This window comes from Mirounga angustirostris, unplaced genomic scaffold (genome assembly GCF_029215605.1).
Source record: "Mirounga angustirostris isolate CCGP_5_RB_7025 unplaced genomic scaffold, mMirAng1.0.hap1 SCAF_2, whole genome shotgun sequence".
Classification (NCBI taxonomy): Eukaryota; Metazoa; Chordata; class Mammalia; order Carnivora; family Phocidae; genus Mirounga; species Mirounga angustirostris.
In genome coordinates this window covers 98,105,063-98,120,594 of record NW_026991710.1, presented here as the reverse complement: position 1 = coordinate 98,120,594, position 15,532 = coordinate 98,105,063, and the positions used below count along the sequence as shown (strand labels likewise).

Genomic DNA, 15,532 nt, shown 5'->3' with positions numbered 1-15,532 from the left:
CCATGAACCTAAACTAGATTTGTTAAATGTTACAGGCAGGACTTCTTATTCAAGATGATTACTCCCACGTTTGGTATTTCCAGACCAGACTTCTCTGACCTCAGGTTGAAATATTCCAATTCATACCTATTATTAACAATTGATATCTCATATATATCTCAAATATAACTTGTTCCAACCTGAACCCAATTCCCCACCCTCATCGCTCCTCACATAGTAAAGTGTACTATTGTTCAAACGAGTTGCCTATAATCTCAGTAAAGTGTACTATTGCTCAAAAGAGTTGCCTATAAATCCTTAGCAGATAGCAAGCAGTTCCAAAGAAAGATTATAGGTAATTACTATGTTCCTTTATGATGTCTGTTAAACATAATGAACAAATTTATAATGACATCATATTATTTCTTTGACATTCATTCAACATCTTTAACCATTTAAAATCAATTCACTTTTCCCAATTTCTGAGGCAATTCACAACCCCCATATCGTTTTCTTTTTAGTAGTTAGAACACAGATTGAACCTACAGTTGTACCAGATGAGAAAACTCTCAACACATAAACAAGTCTTGAAAACCTTAGTCTTTTTTTTTTTTTTAAGATTTTATTTATTTATTTGACAGAGAGAGAGAGAGACAGCGAGAGAGGAAACACAAGCAGGGGGAGGGGGAGAGGGAGAAGCAGGCTTCCCACGGAGCAGGGAGTCCCATGTGGGGCTCAATCCCAGGACCCCGGGATCATGACCTGAGCCAACGGCAGATGCTTAACGGCTGAGCCACCCAGGCGCCCTTGAAAACCTTAGTCTTAAAAGAAGGTGTTTTCTTAGGAGGCAATATCACTTGTTAGTGAAATAAACACGTAAGTTATTGGTTCATTCCTGGCGGAATACACAGAGGGCAAGGAGAGACCGAAGAAAGAGTGGCCACTCCAAATTGGGAGGTGGTGGTTTTAATAAGGCTTGTCTTCAGCAGCCGCTAGATGAGTAATCTCCGCACAGGCTGACAGAATCTTAAAAGGTTATATAGAGGCCTTAATGGGGTTTAGTCACATATCCCATCCAGATAGCTCAACAACAATCTCTCTCAAGGCTGCATCCTTGAAAATGGATCCCATGGTGGTAATGGTGGGCAGAACGTACATGCAAGGATGGGGGTGGGGATGGGGAGCTTCCCATTGCCCAGGATCCAGCCCCAAGGTTGAATGGCATGTCCTCTGGATGACTTTCTCTAACATAATTATATACGTATATATACAAATCTTAGAAGCCTGTGATTACAATATGAAGTTACACTTTAAAAAATAACCCAAATTATTATGGGACAAGCCACCAGTTCACTAAATTTAGTCCCCATTCAGGGTGATGCAGATGTTCCTGAAGTCCCCTCAGGGTGATGATATTCCATGCGCTTCTGAACTCAGTCCTCAGATTCTTCCACTCTGACTGGGTCTTGCCACCATGCTCAGTCATTTATGACTCTTCCACTCTTCAGATCTAAGGTGAGAAAGAACCCTGCCCTTCTCGCCTCTAAACAAGTGCTCTTGGCTTGTGTTTGTGGAGATGGGAGGTGCTCGTGGGAGGCTGAAGGGGCTCCAGAGGAAACAGACTCCCACTCTCACTGTTGCCATCAACACAGAACCTTTGTGAGGTCAGGATGAGCTCTCCAGACTTAAGCCCAGATCATTCAGTCTATTTGTAGGCTTCTCTGTGTCTCTAAGTTTAGAAACAACTCTTAGATCTAAGAGGAAGGAGAAAGTCCAAAAAGTCACCTTAGTTCTCGGGCAGTGAAACACTTTTCATTTTGGTGAACAATAGAAACATTGGCTCCTTTCAAAAGAAAATTCCACCCTTACCCATGAGGGTATGTTTTTAATGCTGTCGGGAAATGCATAACAGCTGAGGGATGTCATCCGCTTACATTTCTTGGAGCAGATAATCATGAAGGGAGAGCTATCTGAATGACATACTTCCAGTTCCTGCAGGGCCCTACCCTAACTACCCCAGGAAATTCTACAATCACTAATTACCCCACATAATGTAACCCATCGCCCACTTAGCAGTCCAATCCTCCTTACCCTGCTCTACTTTTACTTTGTTCCATAGCACTTTATATCATTAAGTGTTCATGATCACAATGAGAAGAATGTCATATCCCAAATTTACGAGCAAGCCAAGATTAGTAAGCTTAGAATGTGCACTTATTGCAGAATTCCCTGGGGTTTCATCCTTAGACTTTATCTCCTTAATTCCATTGTCACAGATAATGCTGTTCATAATGATAATTATGATAATGGTACCATAACAACATTATTGAGCTTTTATTATGTGCCAAACACGGTACCAAGTACTCTACCTGCATGATTTCATTTAATACCCACAAAATTTTTGTGATTAGTATTATAATTACTGCCATTTTTATTGTAATTACTGCCATTTTTATTGGTGAGGATAACTGAAGGTTAGAGAGGGAACACACAGCTTGTTAAGTGGCAGAAACAGAAATCATGACTTGGTCTGACTGCAAAGCCCTATCTCTGTCTGCCAGACTGATTTCTGGGGCAAAAAAAAAAAAAAAAAAAAAAAATCATTGATTCATTCCTTTGCTTAAAAGTTCTCATTGCCTCTCCAGTGCCTTTGAGGGACCCCAGGAGCTAGCTTAGCTGCTTGCCTGATCTCATTCCTGTCCTCACTCCTCTAGAACCCCACCTTTGAGCTGTACTGGACTACCTCACATCTGAATGCCCCAGGTTCCTTGTCTTTCCTCTTCCATTCCTGCTATTCCTGCTGCCCCCTCGCTCCTTTTTTTGCCTGACTTATTCTTGTCCTCAGGGACTCAGTTCAGATGCCCCCTGTACCAGGGATATCTCTCTCACTTTTCAAGTCTGGGTCAAATGTCTCTTCTTAGATTTTCCCATGGCAACCTGGTCTTCTAATTAAATGCTAATCCACTGTACTGTACTTGTAGGTTCTACCAGACCAAGCGTCGGCAAGCTTTTTCGGTAAAGGGCCAGGTAGTATATGTTTGAAATTTTTTGAGCTTTGTGGCCAGTGTCACAACTACTCAACTGTGCCGCTGTAGTGATATGATATGATAATGAAAAGTATGATAATGAAAAGCATGGCTGTGTTCCAATAAAACTTTATTTATGGACATTGAAATTTGAATTTCATAGAATTTTTGTGTCACGAAATATTATTCTTCTTTTGATTTTCAACCATCTAAATATATAGAAACCATTCTCAGCTTGCAGGCTGTACAAAAACAGGCAGGTGGGCCAGATTTTGCAGTTTGCCAATCCCCGTACTATTCCATGAAAAAAAATAAATTAAAAAAATAAAAAATAAATTAAAAAAAAAGTAATTGTAGCTAGGAGGAAATTGCTGGATCGTATGGTAACTCTACATTTAACTTTTAAAAATTTCTTCTGGAATCAGCTTTGGTAAGTTACATTCTCACCAGAGATTTCAATTTTAATTATTTTGTTGTTGTCGTCTTTTTGGGGGGGTGACATTGCCTATTTTATTTTAAAAATAAAATCTCATACAGAGTGGCAACATTGCCTAATTGCTAAGAGCATAGCCTTTGGAGCCAGACTATTGTTTTTGTTGTTGCTGTTGTTGTTTGATACTATATTGTTTATTTGAAGTTCCCAAGAAAAATAAAAACATCTATCTAAACAAAAATTTGTACATGAATGTTCATGGCAACAGTATTCATAACAGCCTAAAAGGGGAAGCAACCTAACTGCCCATCAACTGATGAATGGATAATGAAATGTACTATATCCATACAATGGAATATTATTTGGCAATAAGAAGTACTGATACATACTACATCATGGGTGAACCTTGAAAACATCATGCTAAGTGAAAGGATAATCACAAAGGATTACATATTGTATGATTCCATTTATATGAGGTGTCTAGAATACAAAATCTATACAGATAAAAAGTAGACCAGTGCTTGCCTAGGGCTGTGGAATGGGAGAGTACGGGAGAAAGGGGAGTGACTACTAATGGGTAGAGTTTATTGGGGAATGATGGAAATATTCTAAAATTTATTGTGATGATGGCTATACAACTCTGTATACATACTAAAAACCACTGGACTGTATACTTTAAATGGATGAATTGTTAATTATATCTCAATAAAGCTGTTATTAAAAAAAGAGAAAAAAGTAATTCCAGAAATACCTTGGCGTAGGGCCTTCTTGAACACTTGAACTGTATTGTTACTGTTACAGGTTGCTACTCAACCTGGTGTACCATGTACCCTTCTCCCCACCACCATTTAATTTGGCCTTATTTACTGTGCTTTCAGATATTTAACATAATCCAAGTCTTGACTATTTCAACTTTTTAAATATAAACCCTCTTTGAACTGTAGCTTTTGAACCAAACTTAAGTTACATAAATGCTTAGAGGGGTTCCTGGGTGGCTTAGTTGGTTTGGTGTCCAATTCTTGGTTTTGGCTCAGGTCTTGATCTCAGGGTCATCGGATAGAGCCCAGAGTCGGGCTTCATGCTCAGTGGGAGTCTCGAGATTCTCTCTCTCCCCTTTCCTCTGCCCCCCCAACCCTGCTCTCTCTCTCTCTCTCTCAAATAAATCAATCTTTTTAAAAAATTAAAAAATAAATGCTTAGAGCATCATAGTTCTTTTCTTCCAAAGCATACATATCAGAAAGAACCCTGAGTATTGTCTGGAAGTTCATTCTCATTCTATATAGTCTTGTGCAGTTGATTCTCTTCTTTTTTTTTTTTTTTAAAGATTTTATTTATTTATTTGAGAGAGAGAATGAGAGAGAGAGAGCATGAGAGGGGGGAGGGTCAGAGGGAGAAGCAGACTCCCTGCCGAGCAGGGAGCCTGATGCGGGACTCGATCCTGGGACTTCAGGATCATGACCTGAGCTGAAGGCAGTCGCTTAACCAACTGAGCCACCCAGGCACCCGATTCTCTGCTTTCTTTTCCTTTCAAAGTTAGAACAGAGGGATGCCTGGCTAGCTCAGTCAGTGGAGCATGCGACTCTTAATCTTAGGGTTGTGAATTTGAGCTCCACATTGGGCACAGAGATTACTTAAAAAAATAAAAAATAATAAAAATAAAGTTAGAACAGAAAGACCCTAAAGAACACAGAACCCCAGCACATGGACATTCCCTGTGACCTCACCTTTCAATTAGGATATGGTTACCAGGGTGACCATGTTAATTATACATGGAACATCAGAGGCTGACATCAGGTGGCAGTGGGGTAGGTCCGACCAAGACTGGGAATCCAGGCTAACCTTCCTGTCTGGTGAAGTTCAGCAATCCTACCACAAGAATAAGGTCAGAAATTAGTCACTAAAGGGGTGGTTACTTAAGGTCACAAGAAGGGAAGCAGGACAAACTAGAAGTCTATTTCATAAGAAAAAGAAATTTGTGATTACTAACTCCAAACACTGGTGGAGCTGTATGGTCTATCAATATTGTATTTATTTGAAAGCTTAAATATAAGGCAGATATAGGAGAGAAAGGCAAAACCATTGAATAGAGTAATAGTAAGAGGAAGGAAAATGAGGTAAAAAATGCTTTGAAATTAAAATCAGAAGGCATGTCTTCCAACTAAAAGACTAGTAAGTTATTTTCATTTTTTGAAATTTGGCTTTTTAATTTATAAAATTGAATTCAGTCCTCACTGAATATTGAGCTATCCATATTTCTAATCCCTTCCAACTTTAAATATTTAGGAATCCAACACTGTGTTAGAACTAAAATCACAAACTGTCCTGATCCCTGAACAGAGGTAAGAAAGAATTTACAAACTCAAACTTAGTGGTTTTATAGAGACAACAAGCCAACCAACTCATTACATAATGTTCCTATCTCCAAGGGACTACTCTCTCCTACATTGTGACATAACTGTGATATGACAACTTTTTTTTTTTATTGCTCTTACAAGCTGTGCTGCTTCTACACAGACCAAAGCTTCCTAAACTCCATCAAACATTTTCATTATATTGAGAACACAAGAAACAAATTTAAAACAAATTTTTCATTGTGGATTCTCAAATCTGACCAGGGTTGAAGCTGGGTGTAGGCAGGGTGTCACACCTTAAAATTGTAAAAAAGGAGAAGGGGGAAAGGGACCATTAGTGTCTTCACCATGCTGGAATATCTTAAAATGCCTGCAAAACTAATGTAGAATTTCAGCAGTAGCATCATCCCCGTGCAAGTTTTTGCCCAGGGATTTTGTCAGTAAAGAGATTTGTCAAGTATTTTTATCTTCTTGTACCCCAGAAGAAAGTATATATATGTATGTATATATTTTTAAAGATTTTATATATTTATTTGACAGAGAGAGAGACCGCGAGAGAGAGGGAACACAAGCAGGGGGGAGTGGGAGAGGGAGAAGCAGGCTTCCCGCTGAGCAGGGAGCCTGATGGGGAACTCGATTCCAGGACCCTGGGACCATGACCTGAGCTGAAGGCAGACACTTAACCGACTGAGCCATCCAGGAGGCTCAGAAGAAAGTATATATTGAAAACAAAACACTGATCTGGTTTGTTTTTGTAAGTTTGAGCAAAAGTGGTAGCGATATCAAACCTAGGGTTGGTTGAAGGCCTTTCTATCTAGGCATGGGGCATTATGAGAAACAAGCCAGATGGTCCTAGTTTTTAGGGCTAGATAGAAAAGAGAAGTCAAGTTCCAGTTGTGACATATGTTGCCTTTCTCAGCTGTTTCTCACAATACAGTGAGCTAAACACGGGGTCTCTACACATGTATCGATCCCTGTTCGGAGTAGGTTCAGTCAATCTGTAGGCATTCCTAGAAGGAATACACAGAAGTCTAGCAATTTCAGCTTCAGTGATGACATCTCTCCCCATACTTTTCCGTTGGGACATCTTTTCCTTCCTCTTTTACACTTTGCCAGGCTGCCTTGGGCTTTCCTTCCTCTGTAGAGCATTGCGCGAATACGTCATCAAATTGTTCGTGTACACGTGCCAGATTCTCCTTTAAGTGCCAGATTCGCCTGTAAATTCCAATCTCTTCGGGGTCTTGAATCGTGTACCTTCCTGTACCGGCAAGCAATACCTGGAAATATCACAGTTACTCAAGTAATATGTAATGAATGAACAGCTGAAGCCGCAACCTGTTGAATGAAAGAATGAATGAACCCTCATTAAGCAGTCACGCCTTCCTAAGGGGATGCACCGTGAAAACGTTGCTCTGATTTATCAACAGCGTTAAAATTTTGACCTGTTGTAGTGAAACATACAATTTTAGTATATGTGCTGCCGAAGCGAGCACTGTTGTAGTGAAACATACAAACAAAACAGACAGGAAGAGGCGAATAGAGGGGGAAAAAAAGGAAGGACCGGCGGCCAATACGCTCGCCGCGCTCCGGGCCCGGCCCCGCCCCCGGCCCCGCCCCGCCCCGCCCGGCCGGGTCTGTGCGCTTGCGCCGGCGGGAGCGCGGCAGCTGGTCTGAGCCCCGGCGCTGGGGGCGCGCAGCCGGGAGAGGGTTTGACGTGGCAGTTCCCAGCCCGGCTGCAACTCTGTGCGCGAGACCAGCCTGTGGGGACACGGCCGGGGGAAAGGCGCCGCGGGAGCAGCGGCCGCAGCGGGAGCTGGGTCACCGGGGCACCCGGCGCTAGGAGCAGAGCGCAGGCTCTCGGAAGTCCAGCGGCGTGCGGGAGCAGACCAGGTAATGCCTCACCCTGCCTGGCTACGCTCTGGCGGGACAGCCCCTCCCCAAACACAGCCGGAGTGGGGTGCGGTGCCCGGCCTAGGATAGGGGCTGGCGAGAGGCTGGATGCTCACCTGTGGCAGGGCAGCGGAGGAGACCTCATACGTTGCTCCTTTAGCCTTTTCGTGCAGTTTGATAATGGGGGTGGGGTGGGTGGGCGTGGGCAGTTTTTAGCCGCCCCGCCCCCATCTTTTTGTCTTGGGATGCTGGAACTGCGTGGTTAGGGTCCTCAGTGGCCACAGTATTCCAGTGGCACGGCCGGCGGTTTTCTTGTCTCTGTATCAACTTAATTTCCTCTTTGGAGGAAGGCAGTATTGGAAATAGAGTAAAAATGGCAACTGTATCTTCAAGCTTCGGGACATCCTATCCGGTAGCGAAACCAATTTGCCCAAATCCGAACTTGGTCCCGGGTGAGAAGCACATCTTGGCTCTCGTTGTCCAGTGACAGTGGCCTGGGGCTTGTTCTGTGATTGAAGCTCCCCAGATTTTGATCCTAGGCCTGCTCTTGCCAAGTGGCTTTGTGCCATGTCGCCGCTTGAAGCTGAGTCAGGTTTCTGTAACTTGGTGCTGTGTGAGGAAGTTTGACGTGGCAAACTGGGCTGCGTGAGGAAGCAGATTTCTGTCAGGACCAGTTCAGAGGGACCCGACTGCTTGCTTCCTGCTGTTTGGAGTGAACATCCCTGCCTTTCCTCTCCGTCACTCAGCAACAGGCTGCTACGTAGGTGTGTGCTCCTGCTGACTTCCTAAATGTGCTTGGTTGGGTGAGCTTGACCAAAGCTCAGGCTGCCACGTCTCTCTCTGCTAAAGTGGGAGGAGGGTAAAAGTGTTGTCAGGAACAAAGTGGACCAGCAGGCTTTTGCCTATCTCTCCTCTCATTAGTTCTCTCCTTCCAAGGAGAAGAAAATGATCTTATAATGTTTTCCTTAATTTTGGGAACTTACAGTTTAATAGGAAAATGAAACCAAATGAAGAATGAGATTTCCTGAATATAGATCTATTTCAAGTCTTAGCAGGTATCACCGAACTTTTACCTTAAAAGGTAGCATCATAAAACAGCAAAAGGAGAAATATTCCTATGCCACATGAGGAAACTGGAGAGAAATTGTAGGATCAGTGTTCTATGTTTGCAAAGGCTTTAGAAGCTTCATTTTCTAAGAGGGAACTGAGGCCCAGAGAGGTTCTTCACCTTATTCCATGTCACACAGCAGAGTAATGGTAGATTTGTAGTGAAAATCTGCTTCCTTTACCAGGATTCAGAGCTTTTTTTGATTCTAAAAATTCTTTGAGAACAGTTCTATGAAATGTGTCTTATTTTGTGAAACCTGGAAAAACGATAAATTTAAAACAAATCGATGTTTAGCTTCTGAGTAGAGTCAAGATGGGTATGTTGTACTGTGAGGTGTGTGCACGTGCCTGAATCTATATGAAATTGCTTTTTTTCCCTTAGTTCCTTAAATATATGTGTATATGTTCTTAGAGGTGTGATACTTAAATTAGAAAGAGAGTCTGTCATCTTTGAGAAACCACTGAAACTCTCAAATCTTTGCAGGCTGCAACCTGGCTTAGTCATTTTATGATTCATAAAATAAGTCCATTACCAACTTCTTTATCTTCTGCTATATTTGTTGGACTATTGATTTCTCTTTATCATAGCTGCCTAACTAAAATTACTAATTAGGATAGCACTGAAATGACACAAGCCCTAAAACATCTGATTGCAGACTACTGGCAGTTCTGCTGGTCAGTCAATTGAATGACTTGTGATTATTGCCATTGGCATGCTTTTTGCTGAAACAGGGCCATGGAAACCAAAGGCACAAAAATAGTGGATACATTATGAGAGACTGTCTGGGAAATAGTTCATTCGTCCAATGAAAAAGTGATTGGCAGTTGTTATTCAGATTTTGTGCCTGAGAATTTGCCTATAGAACTCAGAGTTACTGAGTTCCATAGAGCTGTGATTAGAGCCTTTGTAGAAGATAATATGATATGTTGTATGATATGAAGACGTCTCACACACCTGAAATTATCCTCAAACCATTATAAATATTTATTAGCAGTGTTCATATTTTGAATAGCATTAAGTAACTCAAACTCTCTTGTTGGCATTTTTTTTCTTTCTGTTGCAGAGTCCTTTTGTGGAGCTATCCCTTGGAATGATATTTTCATAATGAGTCAACAGGGATATGTGGCTACACCCCCCTATTCTCAGTCCCAGCCTGGAATAGGCCTTACTCCACCCCATTATGGACACTATGGGGACCCATCTCATGCAGGTTCTCCACCAGGTAAAGTGCATTATTTTGACTTGCATGTGATTATTGGTTCTCAGGCTCAGAGACATAAGATATTCTGAAAGAGCAGCTTTGGAAGTGTTGAATGGTCATTATATGATGCTGTGGGGGTTTTTTTTTTTTTTCTTTAAGATTTTTTTAAATTTATTTATTTGAGAGACAGAATGAGAGAGAGAGCACATGAGAGGGGGGAGGGTCAGAGGGAGAAGCAGACTCCCTGCCGAGCAGGGAGCCCGATGCGGGACTCGATCCCGGGACTCCAGGATCATAACCTGAGCTGAAGGCAGTCGCCCAACCAACTGAGCCACCCAGGTGCCCTGATGCTGTGGTTTGAGAGTATAGGCTTACTTGGAAAAGTCTCTTATAGAAGAAACCTACGTCATCAGTTTGGTTGTTGCTTGGAATACAACTAGGTTGGTTTTTAAATATAGATTAAAAAAAAGAAGCATCCTGAGTGTTTTTTGTTTTTTTTTTACCGTTAGACTTGTTCTTGCTACTACTTCAGTGATGTGAGCTTATTTAAACATGTAATAAAAAACGAAATTAAATGTATATAAATATATATACTGTACATTATATATATATATGTAGTATATATTTTGGCAATCCTATTAAAAAATCAGGTTTGAAATTGGAAAAATACAATTAGATTCATATACCAAAGATTACTCCATGATAATAACAAGAAAAACATGACCTTGCCTTGAAATCATTATTGAACAATATTGTTTGCTTTAAAATACAGTAGTCAAAAGGGAATCTTGGCTTTTGAGGCAGAGATGGGAGAAAAAGGAGCAATGGAGTGGGACTACCATTGCTCTGATGGCTGTTCGCACTCTGAGGCCGCCTTCCTTTATCAAGGGGCTGCTCTGAGGGACCAAGTTTCAGGGTTGAAGTGAGGCTAATAATAGCTTGTTTCAGGTCTAATGGTCCCAGGTCTCCTAAAAATATTTGTGTAAGACAGTTCTTGGGAATTCTGAGAGAATGCTGAGAAATTCAACTCAAATCATTGGTGGAAATTGGCTGTGTATAAATCAGTATCTCTTGGGGCTATAGAGAACTGACTGAGATGTGTAGGATCTGGGCTCTGCTGGATAACATGTATGGAGTGCAAAGTCACTGAGGGGTGAGGAAAGCCCTGTAGGGAGGCCGGATTGTAGCAACCACACACAGTTTGTTGCAGAAGATGCTCGAAGACTGGGAATTTCCTGTGGAAAGTCACCCTTGTGATTTAGTGTGCCCCTAATTTTAAAAAACCTTCAGATGAAGCATCCTCCTTTTGTCCAGAACCAGTTTTCCCCCACAATACTTAAAAATCTGGATCCTGGAGGAACCATCTTTTTCTAGTTTCTATCTGGTGGTTCATTCCCCCTCTGCATTTGTATATGATGAAAATTATACATTGTTCTTTTTGAATGTTTCCCATGGATCAAAAACTGGTCCTGAAAGCTTTATGTGCATTATCTTATTTAATCTTTACACAATGCTGTGCAGTAGATTATTAGCTCTATTTTGCAGCGAAGAAAACTGACTGGCTGGTATACTGTGACTTATTCAGGGTTCCAGGAATCATACCCAAGTCTCTCAAGAAAACAAACAACAAACTCTAAAATACACCAAAGTAGAACCTTCGATATTCTTCACTCTTCCTCTCTTCACAGCCACTTTCTTAAGCAAGTACTCACGTCCCTCAGTGACTCTCCATCCTTGCCTCTCAGTCCCTCTATGGCTCAATGTAGTCTCTGCTCCATAGCTTGGGCCCCATCCACCCTTCCCCCACCAAGGTCATCAGTGGCCCTATTACTAGATGCAGTAGACGGTGTCCTGTCATCTTTTGAATTTGACACTGTTTACGGCTCTTGTTTGTACAAAATTCTTTTCTCCTTTGGTTCCAGTGACACTATCTTTTGTTATTTTTCTTGATGGCTTTCTGGACATCTTTTTCTAAGGAGCGCCCTACCCCTTCTCAATGACCCTAGGTATTGCTGTTTCTCCTTCTTTGTTCTATAGTCACCCCTCTTCTCCTCTCTATAGATTTTTTTCCCTAGGCTGTAACATTTCGTATGACATACTAGTCTCTCAGATCTATTTCTCTAGTCCATATATCTCTCCGAAGCTCCAGACCCATATTTTCAATTGCCCACCTGTTTACATGGGCACATTAAACTCATCATGTCCAAAATAATTCAGAATTTTTTTCATGAAACCTGTTTTTTCCTGACATTCCATATCTCACCCAGCGTCATCATCATTCACTCAGTTATCCAAATTAGAAACTTTGACTATTAAAAACAATCTCTTCCTTTTACCTTCTTCAATCCAACTGTCCTCCCAAATTCTTTTGGGATGATTGTAAACCTCTTTCCTACCTGCTTTCTCCTCTCAATTCTCTTGTCACTCTTCTTGTTCAAGCCATTCATCTTTCACCTGGGTTACTAAAATGATCTCTTACCCATTCTCTCTCTCTCCAGTACTGCCTTTCTCCAACCATCCAGTTCTGTGCCGGAGGGATTTTTATAGCATGCAAATCTAATTTTTGACTCCCTTTTGCTTAAAATCCTTTATGACTTCCCACAGCCACCGATTGTATTTTAAGCTCCTTAGACCTTCATTAACTTACCCATTTTCTTTTTTTCAGCTTGTCTGCCACATTACCATACCTGTTACAGCAGTGGTACTAAGCCATTAGTCATCTGGAGGCTGGTTTGTGCTCTGATTTGCACTCCACACTACTAGAAGGCCAATCCATGCCTTTATATTGTCCTCCGGGTAGGGTTTACCTCTACACCCCTCCTTTAGATTCACTTCAAGTGTTGTACCTGTAGGCCTTTCTGACCACTGTTCTTTCTCAAGCCTATCAAAAATCCCTTCTTCCTTTTGTGTTCTCCTAACACCTGTGCAGGCCTCTCTACCATTTACTACACCATATTATAACAGATGTGCCTGGAGCAGAGAAGATACTCATTAAATGAGTGTGTGAATGACAAGCTGCTTCATTCATCAGCAACACTCTGGTATTTACCAATATTAAAACAACAACAAAGAAACTGTCTGTGTTGGATTAAATCCTTCACACTTTAATTTAAACCTCTTTCTCCTTATTTAATTCTCAGAGGGATACCAGGCTATCAGACTCTATAAATATACCTTTCTGTAAAATACGGTGTTTTTGTTTATTTAAGGCTGTTACTATGTTACCCTAGCCTTTATTTTTCTGTGTTGAGTGACCCTAGATCTCCCAATCTTATGTGCCTTCTTTTCTAGTCTTTTGATGATCCTTTTGTTGGTTTTGTGATGGACCTAGGCAACCTGGTTGTGATTCCTTGAAGTATCTATTCTTACATAGATCTGGGCAGTGCTAACTCTTGTGTTTCTCACAGACCATACCTCCATTTGTGCCTATCACGTGATGCTAGTGCTATGTAATAACAAATTTAACAGATTCAAGTGAGCAAAGTACTTGTGACAATACAACAGTGAATAAAATAAGCCTCATCTCAGCCCGTGTAATACTTACTTACCTAGTGGGACATGCATCGAGTAAATTGACAGTGACAATACAGGGGGTCGTACCAAGATAAAGGAGGTAGAGGGTGCCATTGTAGCACATGGCAGGGGCACATAACCAAGACCTATGGATCAAGGGAATCTTACTGGAAGAAATGACCTGGAAGATGAGTAAAAGTTGGCCAAGTAGGGAGGCAGCTCGCTGGGGTCAGGGGGCGACACTTTTGAGCCACCTGCAAGAGGTTCAGCCTGGCTGACGTGTATAATGCCGGCAGTGAGAGGTATGCCTGGAAGGGAAAGTGGGGTCATCCTAAGACTTTATTTAGGCTTTATTTTAACTGAAGCATTTTAAACTGGGAAGGGTAATGATCCCATGTATATTTTAGAAAGAGTTACACTCCACATTAGAAAGTGTAGAGAAGGCATCAGACCTGGACACACTGCTTTCTGGAACAGGGTTTCTCATCCTCAGCACTGGTGACATTTGGGGCCAGTTAATTCTTTGTTGTGGGAGGCTGTGCTGTGTAGTGTAGGATGTTTAATCGTGTTCTTGGCCTCTACACAGTGGATACCAGTACAACCTATCCTATACCCACCTGGCCCCCGCCCCCTATCCCCAGGCTGTGGCAACCAAAAGGCTCAGACATTGCCAAATGTCCCTTCAGGGGCAAGATCACCTCTGATTGAGGACCACTGGTCTGGAAGCTAAGAGGCAAGAACTGTTGATGTCCTGAAACTAGGGTAGGGTTGTGGAAGTGGTGAGGCTCATAATAGCAAGCTTATATAGGTACACCACCAGGCACAGTGCCTTAGGAACAGTGGTCATTATGATTATGTCCATATAATAGGGAACTTGTCTTTATTTTATTTAATTTAATTATGATAAGTGCATTATCTCCATCACCTATTTCACCCGTCCTCCCACCCACCTCCCCTCTGGTAACCATCAGTTTGTTCTCTATAGTTATGAGTGTGTTTCTTGGTTGCCTCTCTCTCTTTTCTCCCCCTTTGCTCGTTTGTTTTCTTTCTTAAATTCCACCTATGAAAAGATCAGATGGCATTTGTCTTTCACTGACTGAGTTATTTTGCTAGAATTAATACCTTCTTCAAACTACTCCAAAAGAATAGAAGAGGAAGGAAAACTTCCAGATTCATTCTGTGAGGCCAGCATTACCCCAGTACCAAAGCCAGATAAAGACACCACAAAAAAGAGAACTCTAGGCCAATATTTCTCATGAATATAGATAGAAAAATCCTTAACAAAATATTAGCAAACTGAATCCAACAATACATTAAAAAAATCACACATCCATGATCAAGTAGGATTTATTCCTGGGATGCAAGGGTGGTTCAGTATTTGCAGAACAATCAACATGATACATCACATCAACAGGAGGAAGGATAAAAACCATATGATCATTTCAATAGATGCAGAAAAAGCGTTTGACAAAGTACAACATCCATTCATGATAAAAACTCTCCGCAAAGTAGGTCTAGAGGGAACATACCTCAACATAATGAAGGCCTTATATGAAAAACCCACAACTAATATCATACTCAATGGTGAAAAACTGAGAGCTTTTCCCCTAAGGTCAGGAACAAGACAAAGATGTCCATTCTCACCACTTTTATTCCACATAGTACTGGAAGTTCTAGCCACAGTAATTAGACAACATAAAGCAATAAAAGACATCTTTGTTTATTTTAGATAAACTTTTTTTTTTTTCACAAATGGTTTTTAATTTTGGTTTTAGTTTGTCAGATCGAGGGCCAAATCCAAGGTATGCTTTTCTGTGATGTTGTTTTAGGCAGGGGTTTTTTTGTTGATCATAGAAGCCACTGTAGCAGAAAGCGATTTGTTAAAGGGTATCAAGAAGCCAAGAGAGTATTAAAGAAAGCGAGAACCAAGCTTGGGACTCCGTGGTCCATAGAAATGCACACCCCACATAGGACTATTCCTTTAGTAGCCAGTGCCTTTCTACCCCAGAACCACCATCCAGGGTCTCCCAG

At 41.5% G+C, this 15,532-nt stretch overlaps 1 protein-coding gene and 1 long non-coding RNA gene across 4 annotated transcripts in view; one reads left to right on the top strand and one right to left on the bottom strand.

Annotated features, from left to right (window-relative positions):
• Window positions 1–282: 282 nt before the first annotated feature.
• LOC135363635 (uncharacterized) lies at window positions 283–8,865 on the bottom strand. Of its 2 annotated transcripts, XR_010409504.1 has the most exons (4): window positions 8,753–8,865; window positions 7,796–8,522; window positions 5,163–7,066; window positions 283–1,733 (listed from the first exon to the last, which is right to left on the bottom strand). It is a non-coding gene; the product is annotated as an uncharacterized LOC135363635 (long non-coding RNA). The 2 variants fall into 2 exon arrangements; XR_010409503.1 differs by lacking the exon at window positions 283–1,733 and having other exon boundaries at window positions 1,746–7,066.
• SEC24D (SEC24 homolog D, COPII coat complex component) overlaps window positions 7,453–15,532 on the top strand; it is a 99,627-nt gene continuing 91,547 nt past the window's right edge. Inside the window, exons 1-2 of one of the 2 annotated variants that reach the window (XM_045870227.3) lie at window positions 7,453–7,679; window positions 9,851–10,009. In XM_045870227.3, the coding sequence (XP_045726183.1) occupies window positions 9,892–10,009 (118 nt within the window). In that variant the 5' untranslated portion in view covers window positions 7,453–7,679; window positions 9,851–9,891. Of the gene's footprint in view, window positions 7,680–8,302; window positions 8,444–9,850; window positions 10,010–15,532 lie in introns of those variants that run through there. The other variant, XM_045870228.3, reaches the window with a different exon arrangement.